At 41.4% G+C, this 22717-nt stretch overlaps 1 protein-coding gene across 7 annotated transcripts in view; it reads left to right on the top strand.

Moving 5' to 3' along the window:
- MSI2 (musashi RNA binding protein 2) overlaps window positions 1–22717 on the top strand; it is an 894813-nt gene that overhangs the window by 405697 nt on the left and 466399 nt on the right. For all 7 annotated transcript variants that reach the window (XR_013223945.1, XM_077296832.1, XM_077296831.1 and 4 more), the window contains exon 7: window positions 1530–1578. Coding sequence is in view for 6 of the 7 variants with exons in the window: in XM_077296832.1 (XP_077152947.1) it covers window positions 1530–1578 (49 nt within the window). In the remaining variant the exon portion in view is untranslated. The remainder of the gene's footprint in view (window positions 1–1529; window positions 1579–22717) is intronic.

Below are 22717 nucleotides of genomic sequence, written 5' to 3'. Positions count from 1 at the left end.
CTTCTACGGTTAAAAGTGGCATAGCTCCAGGTGGTCCCCTCAAAGTGCGGGGACCAGTGTGGCTGCACCCTCTGCCCTCCCTGTTAGCTTGGCTACTTTACCATTTGCATCATTGACTCCTAGATTATTTTATACTTTTGTGTTTTTTATACTTGTGTGCTCATCTGTATAACACTTGATAATATTGCTATAATTCAATTGTCTCTTAAAGGGAATCTGTCGACAGGTTGTACCACCACAAAGCTCTTTCAAAGACAAGTCCAACAATACCTTTATACAGCCAATCGGTCCTCTTTTTTTACAGAGAAATCGGTGTGAATTAATATGCAAATGAGGCTGAAGGACTATGGTAGATCTGAAACCTGTTACGACGACTATATTCCGTGCACAGTGCCGCCTCCACTTGTTTGACTGACTGCTCCTTTTGCCTGAAGTCATCCAGAATAGAAGCTTACAGTCATTCAAGAAGATGCAGCTGTGGGCGGGGAACAGAGCTGGAGTGACAGAGGCTTAAGATCTGCCTTAGTCCTTCAGTCTTAATTGCATAGAAATTCAAATATTTATTTCTCAGTAAAAGAGGAACTGACTGGCCATTTAAAGGTATTGCTGGTAGTGATGAGCGAACATGCTCAGGTAAAGTCTTGGGTGCTAACGACATGTAGAAAAATATATTCGAGTCCCCGCGGCTGCATGTTTCGCTGCTGTTTGACAGCCACAACATATGCAAGGATCGCCTGTTGAACAGCCGCAACACATGCAGCTGCGAGACTCGAACATATTACTCGAGCTCACACGAGATACTCTTAACACCCGAGCATGCCCGGATAACGATATGTGAGCACGCTCGCTCATCTTTATTCTTGATCTTGAAAACCTTAAAAAAATAAATAAATAAATGACAGCCTCATATACTAACACCAAGATGCAGTATTAATGCACTGCAGGATGCAGGAGACCCCCACCCACGATATAGGCGGAGGCAGCACAGGTGCAATCTACTTCTACCTACCAATATTGGAAGGGGTGGTTGCACACTATTAAGGCTTGTATAGGGGTATAGGGCATTCGTAATCCAGCCTATTAGTGACGTTCATACTGTTAGCTCAAGCAGCCTGTGTAGCGCTATATAAGTGCACCCCACAAAGACAAACACCCCAATTCCGGTGCTGCCTCTGCCTTTATCATGGAGGCCTGTTGCATCCTGCAGTGCATTAATCGTGTGTCTTGCTGTTGGTAAATTACTGCCTTTTTTACTGTGATTTTATTTTACTTTTATGTCCTATTTGGTGGATTGGATTAATACCTACTTGGTGTGTTGGGAGCTAGTAAATGATTTGCCCTGAGCTTTATTTGATTAGCTTATATAGTTCTAGTTTAAACAGTATGGTTTGCTGTATCATATGTCTGATGGACTGGTCCATAATGGTGCATAGTAACTTTATATCTTAATAAGCTTTAATATTGTGGGTTTGTATATTAAGGTACCAAGTGTCTTCTAAGCATTCTAATTTTGTTCCATTTTTCTCTAGGTTGAGGATGCCATGTTGATGTTTGACAAAACAACCAACAGACATAGAGGTAAGACGTTATTTCACCTTGGCTTTATTCACTAGTGAGCTACGGTTGTCAGAAGAGTCATGATGAATATGGCTGGTTGTAAGTGGTGTGGTCACTGGCTTACATACATGTGATAAGTAGAGTGTATTGTTTGGTGTTCATGGTGTGTTTGCTCACAGTTTTTTGAGTTGAGGGCTAAAAAAAGTCAGTTTTGTGATTATTTGACCCCTTCTGATAAGGAAAGATGGGGCACCACTGAGCCTGATTTTTGTTTGTATCTGAAGTAGATATTCATGACTCTATGAATCTTGGAGGACAGTATGTATTACCAATGTAAATCTATCATAATGGTATCCTGGCTGTGGATGTTCATGATTGGTTTTCAGGATAGTGTTTTTGTCATTCCCTTATTGGGTCTTCAGTTTGGGTATGTCGATTGTTGATAACTGTATGTGACGTGTTTTTCTACACAGTCTCATCCAATCAATTTGCTAGTATACTAGTTTATATCAATAGGAGGACCCAGGTGCAGTTTAATTTCCAATTCTTATATCAATTATGATATGGGATTATATTGTTCTTGCCATCAGAAATACTGCAACACCCATTAGAAAAATAAAAAGGGCTATAAAGGTTAATACTGCTCCCCAGTCTAGCGGCTTGTTTGTTGGCATGTCTGGTGTTATAGTCGTGCTGTACGGAAGTTACTGGTCCAAGGAACATTGGTAATACATCCAATAAGTAGGTCAAATTCCAGTATCTGGTGTAAAATATTTTTTTTTATTCTTTTATGATTAAAAACACATATATCCATGTGGTCAGAAGCAGATCATATGCATTTTGAGTGTATGCAACCCTAGTCATAGTTCCTGATTAAAAGCCCTCATTCACATTGAACTTAAGTCAGACGAACCCTTTGATATTGGCAGAATCAGTCAATAGTCAATTGTGTATGGGACCTCATGACTAGAGTTGAGCGAATTTGGAGCGAATTCTGTCATTGGAGTCAGTGGGACTAGAGTTGAGCAAATATGTTCGGAACCGATTGTCAAACATAAATTCGGCATGAATAGGGTGCAAAAATGGCACGGATATGGCAAATTCTGATACGGCAATCGTTTCCGAACATATTCACTCAACTCTTCTCGTGACCCTCCTCAGACAGATGTTATAGGGGAAGAAAAGGTTCCGGTCTAGTGGCTTGTAATAGCCAATTCTTTTGTCCTTCATGAAGATGATTTTGGCAGTCTCATAGCCAACTCAGGACTGCCTGGCTGAGCGTTCCTGTGTATGACTGAGACTTGGGAAATTGACTGAACATGTTAGTATTTGAAAGACTGCTATCTATTGTTTGATGCCTTAAAGGGGTATTCTCATGTTATTAAATTGCTTTAGTTAGCATGAAAATAAGTTCATGATGACTCAATTTTTCTATCTCATTTTGATCTTTTATGAAAGCTTTTATAATTACATACTATTCAGCTTGTTTCCATGGAGTTCGGCCACTAGAGCATAGGGAAGTCTGCTTACGCTCCGGGAGAGGAGTTAACTCCTAACATCTCAGTCAGCTCACTCTAGTCCATCGAATTCTGTTCAGCAGTTAGTTGCTCACCATCTTCCCGTTCCCTCTCGTCTCCTGAGCTGTTACTAGTCCTGTAAAATCACCAGACTCCATTATCCACTGTTCCCACAACAGTTCACCTAATCATGGCTCTCACTTTCCTGAACGATGCACTTGTTCAAATGCACTGTTATCTCTAAATATTGTGATGAGATTGTAGACTGAAAACAATGAGACCATTAAGGGACAGCAACAGGTTAAGTCCAAATGCTTTCCAAATGCAATACACATAGTCCAACACTTCCCCAAGCAACCAGGAAGTAAGAAGACTGCATAGTTCTGAGCTGCTCAAGAGAGAACTTTAGAATACCCTTTTAAGGATGAACTCGCCAGAAATGCTAATCCCCCTGCTTATGACCACAACACATGGATGTATGGGTTATTAATCATGACTGAATAGAGGATTGAAGGTACTGAAATTGTATCTTTTTTTTAGACCACATTCAAGTCAATGGTATCTGTCAAGATTTACCATCATGTGTTCACAAAAAGCAGCCATGGTGCTAGCATGAATAGATCCTAACTAGTAATGTGTACAATATATTCTTTACATATTGTAATTTTTTTTTATTTTTTTAACATTTGTCAAATAAAACTAAAAAAAAAACAAAAAAAAACCCATAGCCAAGTGATTTTTGTTATATATGACCACTGTATATCTTTTCTCACATAAGCATGAAATATTGCAGCGATGTCCACCATGATTTACAGAGGCTTCATGACTGGATTATCGAGCGGACTTAATTTTTATTGTATCCTTGTGCTCTCGTTTGCATATTTAATCCATACAAAGTCCTGTGAATCAGGTGCACACAGGGCAGTGTTTATAACTTCTGTTATTAAGATCTTCAGGAAAAGGAAATCATGAACTACCATAGGAGATGCATGTAATAACAGGGAAATGTTTCGTACAAGCAGCGCATGGAAATGGCTTATCCATTTCCGCAAACTCTGTTTAAATGTCTTCATCTTCATGGTGTGACAGCCAGAACAAGTCATAACATTCAGATGTTTTACAGATCGAGTATTCATTTTCCTAATATATACATAGACCTATGACTATCCCTGCTTTTACGCATGTATTGTACTTCTGAGATAACTGAGCTGAATCTTGTATGTTTTGATAAGTGACTGTTTGCCTAAAATGAACTAAAATTGTATAGTGTGAGCAATGACTAACAAGAATATCCTCCAAACACTGGGATTACAGGATTGCAATTCTCTAATCATATGTGTTGTCAGATAGTGACAGCATCGGGGATTGCTTTATTTGCCCAAGATTCCTCTCATGCATGCTAGGCTACTGAAAAAAAATATATCTCATCCAGGAAAGTTTGGTGAGGAGTAGGGAATCCGGGATTCATTGGCAGGTCCCTGTCCATCGGCCATGTTCGTAATCTATGGCGGCTGGATGAGAGCTCTGAGAACCGCCGCTTGCTTGAAGGCAATGTCATTGGTGCATTGGTTCGCACATGTGACGGCATGCCAGGCTGAGTGATTAAAAGAAATACAGGTGTGATCTAGTAAAAGAGTTCTCTGGGTTCCTGAGCAGCTGCGACAGATGGCTGATGGACCGGGTCCTGGAAATTGATTCACATCAACTCCACTGGATATCGCTATCAAAGTATAGTTTGTTGGGGCTTGTAATTCCTGTTTTCGGGTCTGCATTTTTATGGAATGATCGTCAGGTTTGGTATAGGGTCTGATCTTCCCTTCCTGGCCTAGTTTTCTCTGTAGCTCTGTCAGTCCAGTTGTTAGACTTGTTCATTACTAGATTTAGATAGGTGTGCAGTTTAGTGGAGGAATAGTGAAGAGGCAGAAGGTCTGTCCAGAAGGTAACATATAACCTTTTTGCTACTTCTCGATAATTTGTAGTGGGTCACCTATAAAGTCAGAAAGCTGATGTCTAATGGTGCTCAGCCAAGGAGGACTTAGATTGGGGTTGTCCCTTTATGGCTTTATTTTGGCTCATTTGGACCCTTTATGGCTCATTTATTTTGGACGCCAGTAATAAAGAACAGAAGAACTGTCTGTGTCACTATTTCTGACTGACTGCATTTATTCCATTTTTGCCCACCAGTACACAGCTAATAAACTGCAATATGTATATGGCTGAATTGCATCAGTTCTCTGATCGATGTAATGTATATATTCCCAAATCCAAGTAGTACTTGGCTTTTATGCCAACCCCCCAAAAAAGCCATTTAATGTCAACCTGTGCTTGCAACGCATTACACAGCAGTCTGTATTTTGTGAAAGGAATTGCAGTGCTTAGCTGAAAAATAAAGAAAACTGAGAACTTAATTGTATACTGATGATTAGATTAGTCTCAGACAATGTCAGCAACTGAACAGAAGCCGAGTGATGCGTTCATTTACAGCTTCACATGGAAATATCTGTTGCTGGACTTCATATGTAAGAGATGGACCAAAAGATGGCCCGATCTTCTGAAAGCAGCTGAAAACTGAGTTGGCATTGTATTCCAAGCTTTAATCTTTACATCTGCCGAATGTTAAATAAAATTGTTTATCACGCTGCAAAGTTTCTTCTTCTTTTAGATGCTCAGACCTGGCTATTCCATAGAACCAAAAAAAGTTATATGCATGTATACCAGCTTGACCCAGCCAAAATGGCACGCTTATAACCATTACCCGATGAAAGGAGGGCCCATTCATATGTCTAATATACTGTAAATATACACTCACCGGCCACTTTATTAGGTACACCATGCTAGTAACGGGTTGGACCCCCTTTTGCCTTCAGAACTGCCTCAATTCTTCGTGGCATAGATTCAACAAGGTGCTGGAAGCATTCCTCAGAGATTTTGGTCCATATTGACATGATGGCATCACACAGTTGCCGCAGATTTGTCAGCTGCACATCCCAAAGATGCTCCATACAAGGCAGGATGGATCCATGCTTTCATGTTGTTTACGCCAAATTCTGACCCTACCATCCGAATGTCGCAGCAGAAATCGAGACTCATCAGACCAAGCAACGTTTTTCCAATCTTCTACTGTCCAATTTCGATGAGCTTGTACAAATTGTAGCCTCAGTTTCCTGTTCTTAGCTGAAAGGAGTGGTACCCGGTGTGGTCTTCTGCTGCTGTAGCCCATCTGCCTCAAAGTTCGACGCACTGTGCGTTCAGAGATGCTCTTAGGCCTACCTTGGTTGTAACGGGTGGCGATTTGAGTCACTGTTGCCTTTCTATCAGCTCGAACCAGTCTGTCCATTCTCCTCTGACCTCTGGCATCAACAAGGCATTTCCGCCCACAGAACTGCCGCTCACTGGATTTTTTTTCTTTTTCGGACCATTCTCTGTAAACCCTAGAGATGGTTGTGCGTGAAAATCCCAGTAGATCAGCAGTTTCTGAAATACTCAGACCAGCCCTTCTGGCACCAACAACCATGCCACGTTCAAAGGCACTCAAATCACCTTTCTTCCCCATACTGATGCTCGGTTTGAACTGCAGGAGATTGTCTTGACCATGTCTACATGCCTAAATGCACTGAGTTGCCGCCATGTGATTGGCTGATTAGAAATTAAGTGTTAACAAGAAGTTGGACAGGTGTACCTAATAAAGTGGCCGGTGAGTGTACATATGTAGAACATCACTACTAGCAGCCCTACCCTAATCCTGATGTTATGGCCGGCCATACATATTAGATGGCTGTTGGCCGGATGATGCTTTGGCAGATTGTTTGGCCAACAGCCATCTCCGAGAACTTTCCCTGACACAGGAGTGCTGGATCAGCCTAGCGCTCATGTGTTCTCTATGAGAAAGCTGCTGACTACACGTGGCTTTTCTCTGGAGGAGCAATGCAATTGGCAGCCTGAAATTAGAAATCTCTCACGAGTTGGCCCCCATACACATTCGACCATTAACCAAACCTATCGATGTCAGCCGGTTCAGTTGACATTAATCTAATGTGTATGGGGGCCTTAAGGATAAATCTGTATAGTATAATTCAGAATTTTCTGTCCTACTTTGCAATAATTTGAGGTCTTGTATTGTCTGTACTCCATAGTACTCACATTGTCTGCACTCCACAGTACTCCTATTGTCTGCACTCCACAGTACTCCTATTGTCTGCACTCCACAGTACTCCTATTGTCTGCACTCCACAGTACTCCTATTGTCTGCACTCCACAGTACTCCTATTGTCTGCACTCCACAGTACTATTGTCTGCACTCCACACAGTACTATTGTCTGCACTCCACACAGTACTATTGTCTGCACTCCACAGTACTATTGTCTGCACTCCACAGTACTATTGTCTGCACTCCACAGTACTCCTATTGTCTGTAGTCCATAGTACTCCTATTGTCTGCACTCCACAGTACTCCTATTGTCTGCACTCCATAGTACTATTGTCTGCACTCCACAGTACTCCTATTGTCTGTACTCCACAGTACTCCTATTGTCTGCACTCCACAGTACTCCTATTGTCTGCACTCCACAGTACTCCTATTGTCTGCACTCCACAGTACTCCTATTGTCTGCACTCCACAGTACTCCTATTGTCTGCACTCCACAGTACTCCTATTGTCTGCACTCCACAGTACTCCTATTGTCTGCACTCCACAGTACTCCTATTGTCTGCACTCCACGGTACTCCTATTGTCTGCACTCCACGGTACTCCTATTGTCTGCAATCCACGGTACTCCTATTGTCTGCACTCCACGGTACTCCTATTGTCTGCACTCCACGGTACTCCTATTGTCTGCACTCCACGGTACTCCTATTGTCTGCACTCCACGGTACTCCTATTGTCTGCACTCCACGGTACTCCTATTGTCTGCACTCCACGGTACTCCTATTGTCTGCACTCCACGGTACTCCTATTGTCTGCACTCCACGGTACTCCTATTGTCTGCACTCCACGGTACTCCTATTGTCTGCACTCCACGGTACTCCTATTGTCTGCACTCCACGGTACTCCTATTGTCTGCACTCCACGGTACTCCTATTGTCTGCACTCCACGGTACTCCTATTGTCTGCACTCCACGGTACTCCTATTGTCTGCACTCCACGGTACTCGTATGGTCTACGCTCCACAGTGCTCGTATGGTCTGCACCCCACATTACTGTCAGCGAGTATTTCTTGTGGCCAGTGATTGCAATTTGTGAGTTTTCCATCGTACCTAACCTTTTTTCTTTTAGTTTTCATTATTGATCTGTAATTATACGTTTCAGATGCTGGAAATGGAAAATTATAATTTTTTCTAGTAGTCATATTGTATGTTGATCATCTCTAAAAATTGATTTGGTTCTCTGGTTAGATATGACGTAGACTGAAATCCAGATTGTGTAATTGTGCTTCCCACAGTTGTTTTAAAGGCTTCACTGTCAGCATTGCTATTTAGGTAATTTTACCAGTCGATTTTTCCTCTAAAGGCCAATCAGTTTAAAGTGTGTGAAGCATTGCTGGCGAGATGAGTATTGAGTCACCTGCCTCTGGCCCTCAGATGCCATGATCAGGACCTGTTACCTTACTAACACATTGTACTCTATTGCTAGCTGAATATTTCTCTGATAAACCTTTGTTTCCTCCGTATTATTCTTCTGCATCATATAAATATCTCATATAAACACAATATTCCCTAATGCTCTGTTCACACCAACTATTAAAAGCCCTCTGGGATCGTGGCATATTTCATGTTTCTGTTATGACTTGTTTTATAGCAGGTCCTGAAGTATTTACCTGTATTTTGATAATATGGGTCCCTCAGCAATTGGTATGTGATGGAAAGTAACGGAAATATGGACAGACCCTAGGATGGTTATGTACACTGGATTACTTTACAATATTGTCGATATTTGGACATCCATGACATTATGTCTTTGTATTGTGCAATGGCATTGGGCTCTCCAAGTAATGCAGTGTAGTGTAAGCGCTTTTCTTTGCTGGTTCCCTATCGATATTCCTTTTTTAGTTTAGACGATCCTTAAGTTTGTGCATACAGTTTTCTGCCATAGCAGTGTTAATATATCAGACTGTAGCTGAGAAGCTGTGTAAATGCGATGATAAATGTCGCCAATGAAACGTCTGACTTGTGAGCCAAAATCTTCATAAAATAAAATTAGTGTTAATGCTGTGCTTTCCCCCAATTACAGTAGATAAATACTAATCGAGCAGGGAAATGATCTACTGTTGCCGTTGAGCTACAGTACACTGTTCGGCTGGGAAATGTGTTTGAAGTCCCTTTTGGCAGACATTACAGCAATCAAATAGAAGTTTGGAATGCAAGGTTGGGATATAAATCTATGCAATTGACTGATTCTATTACTTACAAACACATAGTCGCGCCAGTGAAATGTTGGGTGCCAGCAATGCTGTAAGAACACGAGTTGTATTCCCGTGGGATAAGAGCGAGGAAAGCCTGTAACACACGCACTGACAGGTGGAATAAATGGGTTTCAGCAGTATAGTTTGTGTTTTTAGGTTCTAAGGACATGTTCACATGGAAGAACTTTGATGTGGATTTTGGTGCATGTTCCACACCAGAAGCTGAGTGAAATCCACCTTAAAACCTCCTTCAATGGGAAATCCACATTCCAGTTGCTCTGAATATCCATAGAAAAAATCAAAGGGGCACTGTTTTCATGTTTTATTTTTTTTGCTTGAAGAAAGTTGTACCTTGTAAACACAATTGTAATAGCCTCTAGACTTGTGCATTAAAGCATTTAGCACTTTTGTAAAACTGCTCTCGGCTTGGTTAAACAGGTTTACAAAGCTGAGCTAAATTATAGCATCAGAGAGCATTAGGGGTACCCCAAAGTAGAGGGCAGAATAAAAATATCAAAATCTGCTGATCTGTTACAAAGTATACCATAAGATTAGAATATACGGTTTAGGCAACTTTCACACTAGTCCGTCGGTACGGGCAGTCGCAAACCGTCAGCCCGACGTACCGACGGACAGTATGCTAATTAATCACAATGTGGGCAGTGGATGCAGTCGTACGATGCATCCGCTGCCCAGTGTGATTAGCGGGGAGGAGGGGGCGGAGTTTCGGCCGCGCATGCGCGGTCGAAAATGGCAGACTCGACGCACAAAAAAAGTTACATGTAACGTTTTTTTGTGCCGATGGTCCACCAAAACACGACACATCCGTTGCACGACGGATGCGACGTGTGGCCATACGTCGCAATGCGTCGCTAATGTAAGTCTATGGAGAAAAAACGCATCCTGCAGACAACTTTGCAGGATGTGTTTTTTCTCCTAAACCACGCATTGCGACATATGCAAAACGACGCTAGTATGAAAGTATCCTTAGAGATCACTGACCCATACGAACATATTAAAGGTAATCTGTCAGAAGGTCTGAGAGCAGCATGATATAGGAGCAGGGACCCTAACTCCAGGGATGTCACTTATTAGGCTGTGTTGTAGTTTCAATACAATGAGTGTTTTATCAGCATGAGATTATCACTGCAGACTAGGTGTCCTATACAAACCAGTCCAACTAATTTGTGTAACCCCGCCCCCACCACTGATTGGAAGCTTCTTGCTAAACAGGGGTGTGGGCGGGGTTATACACCGCTCCAGATTATGACCACTGCTACATCTACAGTAGGGGAAAACGGATATTCTGTCAAAACTGCTGCAGCAGCAGTCCAATAAGTGACACATCACTGAAATTAGGTTCTTTGGCCCTACATCATGCAACCCTCAGATTCTAAGACCTGCTGACAGATTACCGTTAAGCTGACTATGCACATTTCGGGGTCAGGGATCCCTGAGGAAGGAGTCTGATGACCCCGAAACGCGTTGGATGAATTGTGGTCCAAGGTGCGCTCTGTACAGCCTTGCAAGCCGATCACGTGAGGTATCACGTGTTTGTGACGTCACGCGAGGTCCTGCAGCTTCACTGCACCTCGCCGGCAATTGTATGCGGAAGCGGGTGCCACCAGTAAAGCGCCGGGAATTACTCATAGGACAAAGGACAAAGGGGTACCTGTCACCGGCCGGGACAGGTTGACACCCCTTCTCCCGAGTTTCTGAATCACTGCGGATATAAAATAATTTCTCACGGGAATATATACTTTTGGACATCTGGATTCAGCCACCTACAAGGACCTGTGGATGGATTGCAGCATTTTATGAGGACTGCAGGATTAATCTTTAGGAAGGTAATGATATGTATGAGGACTGATATTATAATTTTGTGGTAACTTCTGGGTTAATCTTTTTCATGTTAAGAGTTACATGAACCTTTAGCGCAAATACATATATATATATACTGTTGATTGAGACCCTTTTTTGGGTTTATTATTGGACAACTTTTGGTAGTTGTGTCCAGGTATTTGCTGCAGTAGGTTTATCTGGGAGACTTTTCATGCAGCGCCCTTAAGTATTGTTTACCTTTTGCTTTGATGACTGCTTTGCACACTCTTGGCATTCTCTTGGTGAGCTTCAAGAGGTAGTCACCAGGAATGGTCTTCCAACAATCTTGAAGGAGTTCCCAGAGATGCTTAGCACTTGTTGGCCCTTTTGCCTTCACTCTGCGGTCCAGCTCACCCCAAACCATCTCGATTGGGTTCAGGTCTGGTGACTGTGGAGGCCAGGTCATCTGGCGTAGCACCCCATCACTCTCCTTCTTGGTCAAATAGCCCTTACACAGCCTGGAGGTATGTTTGGGGTCATTGTCCTGTTGAAAAATAAATGATGGTCCAACTAAACGCAAACCGGATGGAATAGCATGCCGCTGCAAGATGCTGTGGTAGCCATGCTGGTTCAGTATGCCTTCAGTTTTGAATAAATCCCCAACAGTGTTACCAGCAAAGCACCCCCACACCATCACACCTCCTCCTCCATGCTTCACGGTGGGAACCAGGCATGTAGAGTCCATCCGTTCACCTTTTCTGCGTCACACAAAGACACGGTGGTTGGAACCAAATATCTCAAATTTGGACTCATCAGACCAAAGCACAGATCTCCACTGGCCTAATGTCCATTTCTTGTATTCTTTAGCCCACACAAGTCTCTTCTGCTTGTTGCCTGTCCTTAGCAGTGGTTTCCTAGCAGCTATGTTACCATGAAGGCCTGCTGCACAAAGTCTCTTCTTAACAGTTGTTGTAGAGATGTCTGCTGCTAGAACTCTGTGTGGCATTGACCTGGTCTCTAATCTGAGCTGCTGGCAACCTGCGATTTCTTAGGCTGGTGATTTGGATAAACTTATCCTCAGAGGCAGAGGTGACTCTTGGTCTTCCTTTCCTGAGGCTGTCCTCATGTGAGCCAGTTTCTTTGTAATGCTTGATGATTTTTGCAACTGCACTTGGGGACACTTTCAAAGTTTTCCCAATTTTTCAGACTGACAAACCTTCATTTCTTAAAGTAATGATGGCCACTCGTTTTTCTTTACTTAGAATGTGTATTATTGCAAGAAAAAAGCAGCTAACAGTCTACTCAGTAGGACTATCAGCTGTGTATCCACCAGATTTCTGCACAACACAACTGATGGTCCAAACACCAATTATAAGGCAAGAAATCCCACTTATTAAACCTGACAGGGCACACCTGTGAAGTGAAAACCATTCCCGGTGACTACCTCTTGAAGCTCATCAAGAGAATGCCAAGAGTGAGCAAAGCAGTCATCAAAGCAAAAGGTGGCTACTTTAAAGAACCTAGAATATAAGACATAATTTCAGTTGTTTCACACTTTTTTGTTTAGTATATAATTCCACATGTGTTAATTCATAGTTTTGATGCCTTCAGTGTGAATGTACAATTTTCATAGTCATGAAAATACAGAAAAATATTTAAATGAGAAGGTGGCCCTCCTAATTTACAGGTGCATGCCTCCAGAAGCACTAGTTGGGCGCAACGTACTGGTGACTGCGACGTACTGGTCACTACAATGGCAGTTTGCAATTTTCACTTGGCAACATTCATTGCTGCTTGTTTCTAGAAAATACCCATGAAGTCAAAATTGTCACTACATCTGTAGATAAATTCCCCAAGGGGTATAGTTTCCAAAATGTGGTCACTTGATGGAGGGGATTCTGCTCTTCTAGCAATTAGGGGCTATATTGAGTCTGCAAACTATCCTAGGAAAATCTGTCAAATTGCAAATTGCACTCCGTTCCCCCCAAGTCTCTGTATGACATTTTACCACTAACATGAAGTACAATATGTTGCGAGAAAACAATCTCAGAATTAGTGGGATTCATTGAAGCATTCCTGCGTTATTACCTCATAAAGGGACAGTGGTCAGAATTGTAAAAATTGGCCTGGTCATTAGCATGCAAACCACCCTCGGGGGTAAAGGGGTTAAACACACCATTCAATTCACTCTGTCAAATAGAACGTGAACCCCAATGGGATGAGCTCTAACTGAATAGGGCTTGAGACTAGTTAATTGTAGCAACGCTCCGTCTTGTGATCTCTTAACTCATGCTTTAATAATTTATTACAAGTGTGGCTCTGCGTAGCGTACATAAATTTTTGTACTGCTAATATTTTAGTTTAAATACAAGATCCCCTGCGTTTTTCCGACTGTTTAATTGCTTCAGCTCCTTCCCGTGTTCTAAAAAACAGCCATGCGTGCCGCCGGAGCATGCCATCTTCTTGCTCTGCATTAAAGGGTTACCCTGCAGACTGCTGCTCGCAGCAGCTTCGAACAATAGGTGGGAATAGCTGAGTGCGTAAAGTCTGACAATTCCCCCACTCTGTCAGGTAACAAAGCATAGAAGGTTTCCTTTTAATTAGGTTGATTAATTATGAAGCATGGAGGGAGAAGTCCTGATTCAGCCAGTGTATTTATATATGAGCAGCTTTGAAAAGGCTGGGGGGCTCGGGAAGGCACCTGGCACCTGGAGTTCAGCAGGGCGACACTGGTTCTCTTGAGGGGTAATATGGGAACATTTCTAAATAAAAGCGTCCTAAATGTGGCTGCACATTTCATTATGTCTTTGTATCGATATAAACAAGTTGTCTCTGTGTCATTTTGCTGCTTTAACAGCTGCTAACTAGTAAATGAATGTGAATGACATCGTCATAACCATTTTCTTTCTGCAATTGGATGGTGTCCCCATTACACATTCTGATCCATGTTCCAGCTGGCAATTCCTATATGACAATTTGTAAGAGCTTTTTTTTCCCTGGTTCTTTTTTTTTTTTTATAGGAACAGTTTGATAACACAAAATTGTAAAAGGTTAATATCGAGAGCATTTGAGTTTCACACGTCACTGAGCGACAGATGTGCCTTTGTAGTGCTCACAACAATAACTAAATGTACGGTACTTCCTCGCCGTGGCCGGAGTCGCCATCGACACACACCAACCTACGGTAACTCAACGATATGTCAAACCCTTCTGTCTCGGCAAAGACTCGATCTCTTACTTACAGTAGTTATGTCTCTGATTACACTGATGTGCTACATAATTTATAGGATTCCCTTTTTAAATACAAAAGAATATCAATTGTTAGTATTTCCGAAACCTATGGATTTAGGACATGTATGCGAAAATTTTATATAAATGTTATTTTGCATCTGGTTCAGATGAAAAAAATGATTGAACAAATAAACTGGAATAGAATGGTCACAATAACATGTCTTATGCAAAACGTAGATTTTATGTCTTAATTCAAATAAAAAAACTTAAAAAATATAGTTTTCTACTTTTGAATCACACCGTTCCTTTTTCATAACCCTAAATGAGCATAGAGCAATCTGCCTGGGAAATGTTGGTGACAGAATCGATATTTGAACATTTAGATGATGTTCCTGAATTCACTCCCAGAAAGGGCCGTTCCCTTGGCTTTGAAATTTCAGGGACTGAAGATAAAGAACCACAGCATTGCTTGTATCTAAGGCCTTAGTATATTGAATTCTATCAGTTTTCTTATACTTTGGAAATACTGAGGGCCAGTGGGTTTTGTTTTTTTGGGGTTTCACACTTTAAAAAAAAAAAAAAAAAAATCCGCAAATATATAAATTGACTCTATTGAGTTGTATTCTTGTATTCCTAATTTCCTGATTTCACGCAGGTAGAAATTGTATGTTTCCTTATGCTAGGAGGCCACTTGGGAGCCTGAAACTAATGTTCTCAAGTCCTTTGCTAATAGAGAATGAATGGGCTGTTTGTCACACGCAGTCCTTTGAGGATTCTTGGATCTCAGTACTCAAGATTTAAGCAACGCGACACATTATGTGTCTATTATACCTTGTTTTTCAGGTACTAAGCTTTACACAACTTATAATGGATGATATAGTCCTCTTACACGTTTTTAAATAGTTTAACAAATGTAGTTGTGGTCAGGCTTGGACTGGCCCACAGGAGAACAGGAGAATGCCCCGGTGGGCGCTCTACTCCACCTCTGAGAAGTAGTTGGCACAATACATTGATATTTACATAAGAGATGACTCCTGCTACTGATAAGATTCTGTGTAGGTGGGAGGAGAGAGAAGGAAGGAGCCAGAGCTGGGAAATTAGAATTTTGATAATTGCTGATCAATTTTGCCAGAGAAAGAAGCAGATTTGTCTGATAAAATATATTACAAAGTTGCTTATTTTCAGGTATACTATTGATTTATGAAATGAAAATTAAATAGTTACTCTTTAAGAATTTATAAATGTTTTGGAAACATTGGCTACAAGGCCAAAAGTTATGTATAATCAGCTTGTCTACGGACGAGGCATGCTGGCATCTATTTATGCGTAACTCGTCCTGGATGTGCTATTAAGGCGTTGTCCTTGTAGTTGTGGTCCCAGAGATTTTAGGTCAGGGAAAAGCCGTATATGCATGATACAAGCAATTTTAATATTGGGTATATTCTAGAAATGTCATCTTTTAATAGTATTGTGTTGCATTTAAAGCACATGTCACTAACACACCATCCAGGGTCTGATGAAGACCGTTTCATTTTACGGTAAGTTCACACATTGGATATTAGCTGTGAATTTTTACACATCTTACCGTTGCTTGATTCTGCACAAAGAGTTGACATGCTACACATAATAAAATATTGTTTTGCAGATAGCTTTGTGCCCAGAATTTTTTAAGTGTAGATGAGATGTATTATGATCTTATTTATTTACTTAAAATGTATTAGGCTGCATGTAAATTTGGCACAAAATGTTTAGCATGTGACTGTAGCCTTGTGGTGCACACTCACGTCACTGCTCACCAGTAGTGGAGGCGAAGATGATTGACTGCTACATTCACCAGTTGTCCTTAAATTATTAACTCTGTATATCTGGACCAATTAGCAGTTGGGTTAATGCACAAATGTCATATTCTGGCCACAGGCCAAATTTGTGCCTCAGTGTGAGTATATTTGACCTGCAATGCTGGGCGTGGCCTCCTAGCATATTTAGCCCACAATGATGGGCTGGAAAACTGCCCGGCATCACACTTTAGCCTGGCATTGCAATTTAACCTGGCATCACACTTTCAACTATATTGGCATTTTAGATGTTTATACAGTTGAAAGCAATGACGGAGGAATGAGCGTCAGCTGATACTCCTTTTCCCATCATTCACCTCTGCTTCTGATGTCTCATCTCAGCGGGTGTGATGCCATTACAATGTGCCAACTATCATACCGTATGGAGCACTATGTGAGGCCCATTATACTGTATGGGGCACTATGTGGCGCAAATGATACTGCATGGAGCACTATATAGGGCACATTATACCGTATGGAGCACTATGTAGGGCCATTATACCGTATGGAGCACTATGTGGTTCCATTATACTATATGGAGCATTATGTGGGGCCATTATACTGTCTGGAGTACTATATAGAACCATAATACCATATGAAGCACTATGTGGGGCCATTATACTGTGTAGAACATTGTGGGGCCATTATACTGTCTGGAGTATTAGGTAGGGCCATTATACCATATGGAGCACTATGTGGGGCATTACACTGTATGGAATATTATGTTGGGCCATTGTACCATCTGGAGCAATAGGTAGGGCCATTATATTCTAGGGAACATTATGTGGGGTCAGTATACTGTATGGAACACTATGTGGAGCCATTATACTGTATGGAAGAAAATACAGGGCCTCATTATACTGTATGGTGGATTATATGGGGCCCATTATACTGTATGGAACATTTTTTGTGGCAGTTATACTATATGGAGGGCTGTGTGGAGATTACAGTTGGGGAATCATACTGTGATGGGGTTACCATTCTTTTTGAGGGGATATAGGGAGGGGAGTACAATACGGTCATCATTCCGTGTATGTGGAGAAATTCACTGTAAGGGTATCATACTGTTTGGGGGGCACTTTTGTTTACATCATACTTTATTATCTGTATTATTTTTTATGCTTCATTTCATATTTAAATTAGACCATTTAACCAAATGCTTTTACTGCTCTTGCATAATATATTATTCCAATATTTTATTCTAAGATCTATTATTTAAAACATACTTTTATTTTTGGAACAACCCCTTTAAATGCGTTTCCGTATGAAAAAGTTCATCATTATGTTTGGTAAGGAAAAAGTTCTTCAATTGTATACTTTTTTTAAAATAAATATCCAGGTTGTGCCGCGATCTTGTCCAAGTTTTCTAATTTTGGCCCTCTGTGTATTTGAGTTTGACATCCCTGGATAATGGAATATGCTGTAGCTCTACTTAGAACTTTCATATTTATCTATGAGCGTATCCCATGCCTGACGCACAGATCCAAGTAGCTTTCCCTTTCATGTCTACCTGAGAGGCCGCTCAAGAGTGTCACTATGCTGAGTGGATCTGTGAGACCTAAATGTTGTACACTGAAGCAAGCAGCTGTGATGTGGAAAGAGGGAGCAGCTGTGAAAGTAAAATTAGTAATTCTATAAAGGAATTAGATTGATAAATAATAAAATGGTTTATTTACAGCAGATGCTTACAAGGTCAAAGAATTTTGATTAAAATCATAAAATGGGCGTACACTGAGTAAATTTTCCAGATGATGGTGTACATTGAACAGTGCTTCTTGTCATGTCTCTACCAGCCACATATTCTATTGCCTAGGCTTGCTCAATCCTTTCCTGGTACACCAACAATACTGTGCAAAATGTTTAGGCAGGTGTGAAAAAAATGCTTTAACATAATAAAACTTTCAAAAATAGAAGTGTTAATGTTTTATTTTTATCAATTAACAAAATGCAAAGTGGATGAACAAAACGTGTGTCCGCCCTTTGCCTTCAAAACAGCAATTATTCTTTTGGCTACACTTGCCCAGAGTTTTTGATGGAACTCTATGAAAGGTTGTTCCAAACATATTGGAGAACTAACTACACATCTACTGTAAGGCCATGTGCACACGTTCAGTATTTTTCGAATTTTTTTCGGGTTTTTTCGCTATAAAAACGTGATAAAAATGCGAAAAAACGCTGACATATGTCTCTCAGTATTTTCAGTGTATTCCGCATTTTTTGTGCACATGCTGCATTTTTTTCCGCGAAAAAATCGCATCGCGGAAAAAAAAGCAACATGTTCATTAAATTGCGGGGGTTAAGCACACCTAGGAATGCATTGATCTGCTTACTTTCCGCATGTGGCTGTGCACACCATGCGGGAAGTAAGCAGATGATGTGCGGTTGGTACCCAGGGTGGAGGAGAGGAGACTCTCCTCCACGGACTGGGCACCATATAATTGGTCAAAAAAAAAGAATTAAAATAAAAAATAGTCATGTACTCACCCTCTGATGGCCCCGAAGTGTTCCCGCCTCTCAGCGGTGCATGCTCTCTCTTCCGTTCCTATAGATGGTGTGGTTCAGGACCTGCGATGACGTAGCTGTCTTGTGATTGATCGCGTGACCACTCATGTGACCGCTGACGTGACCGTGACGTCATCGCAGGTCCTGAACCACACCATCTATAGGAACGGACGCCGCTGAGGAGGTCGGCTGTCTGCAGAGGGTGCGTATAACCATTTTTTTTTTTTTTATTATTTTTAACATTCTATCTTTTACTATTGATGCTGCATAGGCAGCATCTATAGTAAAAAGTTGGTCACACTTGTCAAACACTATGTTTGACAAGTGTGACCAACCTGTCAGTCAGTTTTCCAAGCGATGCTACAGATCGCTTGGAAAACTTTAGCATTCTGCAAGCTACCGTAATTACGCTTGCAAAATGCTAAAAAAAGGGAAAAAAATGCAAAAAAAATGCGGATTTCTTGCAGAAAATTTCCGGTTTTCTTCAGGAAATTTCTGCAAGAAATCCTGACGTGTGCACATACCCTTAATGTAAACTTGTGCAAATCCTTCTGTCTCCAGTGTAATCCCACTAATTATACTGGTAGAGAAGGTGCTCACTGAATATAGATGCTTATACCATATAGGTGCTCAGGAAAAAATATTGATACTATACAAAAACTCCGGCACACTACTTGACAATAGAGAAATTTCTCATTCTTCAATTATTTTATTGCAAAAAGAATATGGTGAATTTCCAAAAAATTAAGAAAAATAATTCATTATTAACACAGCAAAAGGGATCTCCCAAATTGTTATTTTCACAATCCGTATGAGGTAATAAATGCTTAGCGTCTCAATTCCTTGTGTCTCAACGTTTCGGCTATTAAGCCTTTTTCAAGAGAACTAAGGTCCCTCTGCAATACATGTAAAACATATACGTCAAAATAATAATATAAGTGAACATAACATAGAACATACAGAATAACACAACATGCTCCCCTTGTTTTCCCTTGTTAGTTTCACAAACTTCACCTTTTTTAAATGTCATAAGACGGCAATCTCATACTGTATACATATTTGGGAGAGGCATCGCACAATAAGTTTGTTTTTAAAAGTCAATTTATCTGTGAACTAGTTGAACTAGTCATCTTTAGGAGAAAAAACTAGGAAGAAATCGCTATCCATGTGACTATATATCAAAGTGTGGCTGCATATGATAATATTATAACATCTATTTGTGTCCAATCTCATGGCAAACAGACCAATTAAGTACCCCTTTGTGTGGAGACATAAAGTGGAATAATATCCAAAATCTGAAGAAATAAATAATAAAGATAAATAAGGCTACGTTCACATTTGCGGCCAGCGCCGCAGCGTCGGGCGCCGCAGCGGCGCCGCATGCGTCATGCGCCCCTATATTTAACATGGGGGCGCATGGACATGCGGCGCACTTGCGTTTTGCGCCGCATGCGTCGCTGCGGCGCCCGCGTCCAGGCGCAGAGGACGCAGCAAGTTGCATTTTTGCTGCGTCCAAATTCAATGAAAAAAACGACGCATGCGGCGCAAAACGCAGCGTTGTGCATGCGTTTTGCTGCGTTTTTGTTTGCGTTGTGCGCTGCGGCGCCGACGCTGCGGCGCACAACGCAAATGTGAACGTAGCCTAAAAAGGACACAGTCCGCATACTTGCAACTCATAAGAAGCCGGATAAGGAAACCCACTGTGGGAACAGATTACATATTAAGTCCAAATACCATCAATGCAGTATAATATAATATGCCGCATTTGCAATCATCAGGTCCATTAATTACCTTAATCTTGTGGAGACGCCGTGTACATGCTAAAGCCCGAAGGGGGGAACCGCTAAACTGCAGGCATTGTGTGTCTAATGTGCGGCCGGCATTTTATCCTGTGCCCGTGCTCATAAGAGTACTTCCGGGTGAGAGTGCAAGTGACGGCCGTGCGACGGAACTATCCGAACAGCCGAAGAAAGCCGAAGGAGTGCGTCTGCGCAGAAGAGTCCGGATCCGGACTCTAATTTCCACCCGAAGGCTGTAACAAGACAGGGAAAGGGGGATAATTAGTTACAAAGTCAATGCAGTAATAATACCATACAGGTACATCAACCAACACTTACATACGATGTACTTTTATTACATCATGGAAAGTCTTTAACTATTAAACCGTAGTGGACTACAATAAGATAGACTATATATAATATAAACTATGGTGGAGGTCGAATGTCCATAGAGAGGTGAAATATATAAAAGTGAGTAAGGATGGTTAGTCCATCCATTAGCCCATTTCACATGTCACGCAATTTATCCAATAAGTGGAAAAGTGCCATAAAGAATAGGAAAAGGAATAAAAGAAAAACAGAAAAAAGAATATCCTATAAGACACCAATTAATATGAGACCTCGTATTCTCTGTTTAGACCATATGGAGATAGTCTGCAACGTGTGAATCCAATAGGATTCCCGTTCCTTTAATTTTTTGATCCTATCTCCCCCCCCCTCCTAGAAGCAGGTACATGGTCGATGATCTGAAACCTGAGTTGGGCCACACTATGTTTATTTTGTATAAAGTGGGCAGGAACAGGTAAGAGGGTCCTACCACACCTGATGGTGGATTTATGTTTAGAGATTCGGTCTCGGATATGTTGGGTAGTTTCCCCAACATACCCGAGACCGCAAGGACACTTTATCAAATATACAACGTAAGATGAATTGCAGGTAAACTGCCCCCTGATAGGAAATCTCTTCCCCGAACGTGGATGTGTAAAGGACTCACCCTTCAACACATTAGAGCACTGATTGCAACTTAAACAAGGGAACGTACCATTGCGAGGTGCAGACAAAACCGTTTGGACTGGACCCTTGTGACTAGGGCCAACATCCGCTCGAACCAAGTGGTCCTTAATGTTGGAGCAGCGTTTGCTGCACATTATCGGTTGGGACTCAAATTCCTTGACCTGTGGATACGCCTTTTTCAAAATATCCCAATGTTGGAGGACACATTTATTAAAAAGATAGTTTAAGGGATGAAAGGTACTGACAAAAGCCATCCTAGATGTTTGGGAAAGTCTGTTTGATGTAGTAGTGTCTCTACTATGTGTGAGAACACGATCTGGGTACCCCCTAACGCGAAATTTCTCATTCATTTCCCGATGTCTAATGTGTCCGAATTCTGGGTTGGAAACGATCCTGTCTACCCTATCGTGCTGGGATTTAGGGAGAGCTCTTTTTATGTGATGGGGATGGCAACTGTCATATTTCAGGAGACTGTTCCTATCTGTAGGTTTCACAAAAAGGTCCGTCTCGATTTCTCTAAGTTCATTGATGGTAACCCTAGTATCCAAAAAGTTCATGGAGACAGGATCATAAGATAACGAAAAAGTGAGACCGGGTAAACACGAATTGAGGTCTCTATGGAAGTTAAGAAGTGTCTCTACGCCACCCGTCCATATTAAAAAAACATCATCTATATATCGTCGCCAATAAATGACGTGTGCGATGAAGTCTGAATGTGTATAGACGTAGGATGACTCAAAATTGTCCATAAAAATATTGGCATAAGGGGGTGCCATGTTGGACCCCATGGCAGTACCCCTCATTTGTATGAAAAATTGGTCCTCAAAAATGAAAAAATTGCGGGTCAATACCAATGTGAGTAGATCTTTTCTCCTCAACGGTAAGATTATGTCTCACATGATGACCACCCCTCTCCATGGATTCTAAGACCCGCCTAACGTCATTTCTTACCAACTCAATGTAAGTTTCCACTGGATGGTAAGAGTGTGGGGGCTGGAAGGAACTGGGAATTCGTAGATTTAAAGAAGTCAAAGTAAACTTACAACATGAAGACTCCCGTACAA

The sequence above is a fragment of the Ranitomeya variabilis genome, chromosome 3, assembly GCF_051348905.1.
Source record: "Ranitomeya variabilis isolate aRanVar5 chromosome 3, aRanVar5.hap1, whole genome shotgun sequence".
In the NCBI taxonomy this organism is placed as follows: domain Eukaryota; kingdom Metazoa; phylum Chordata; class Amphibia; order Anura; family Dendrobatidae; genus Ranitomeya; species Ranitomeya variabilis.
This window is presented reverse-complemented; position numbering and strand designations above follow the sequence as displayed.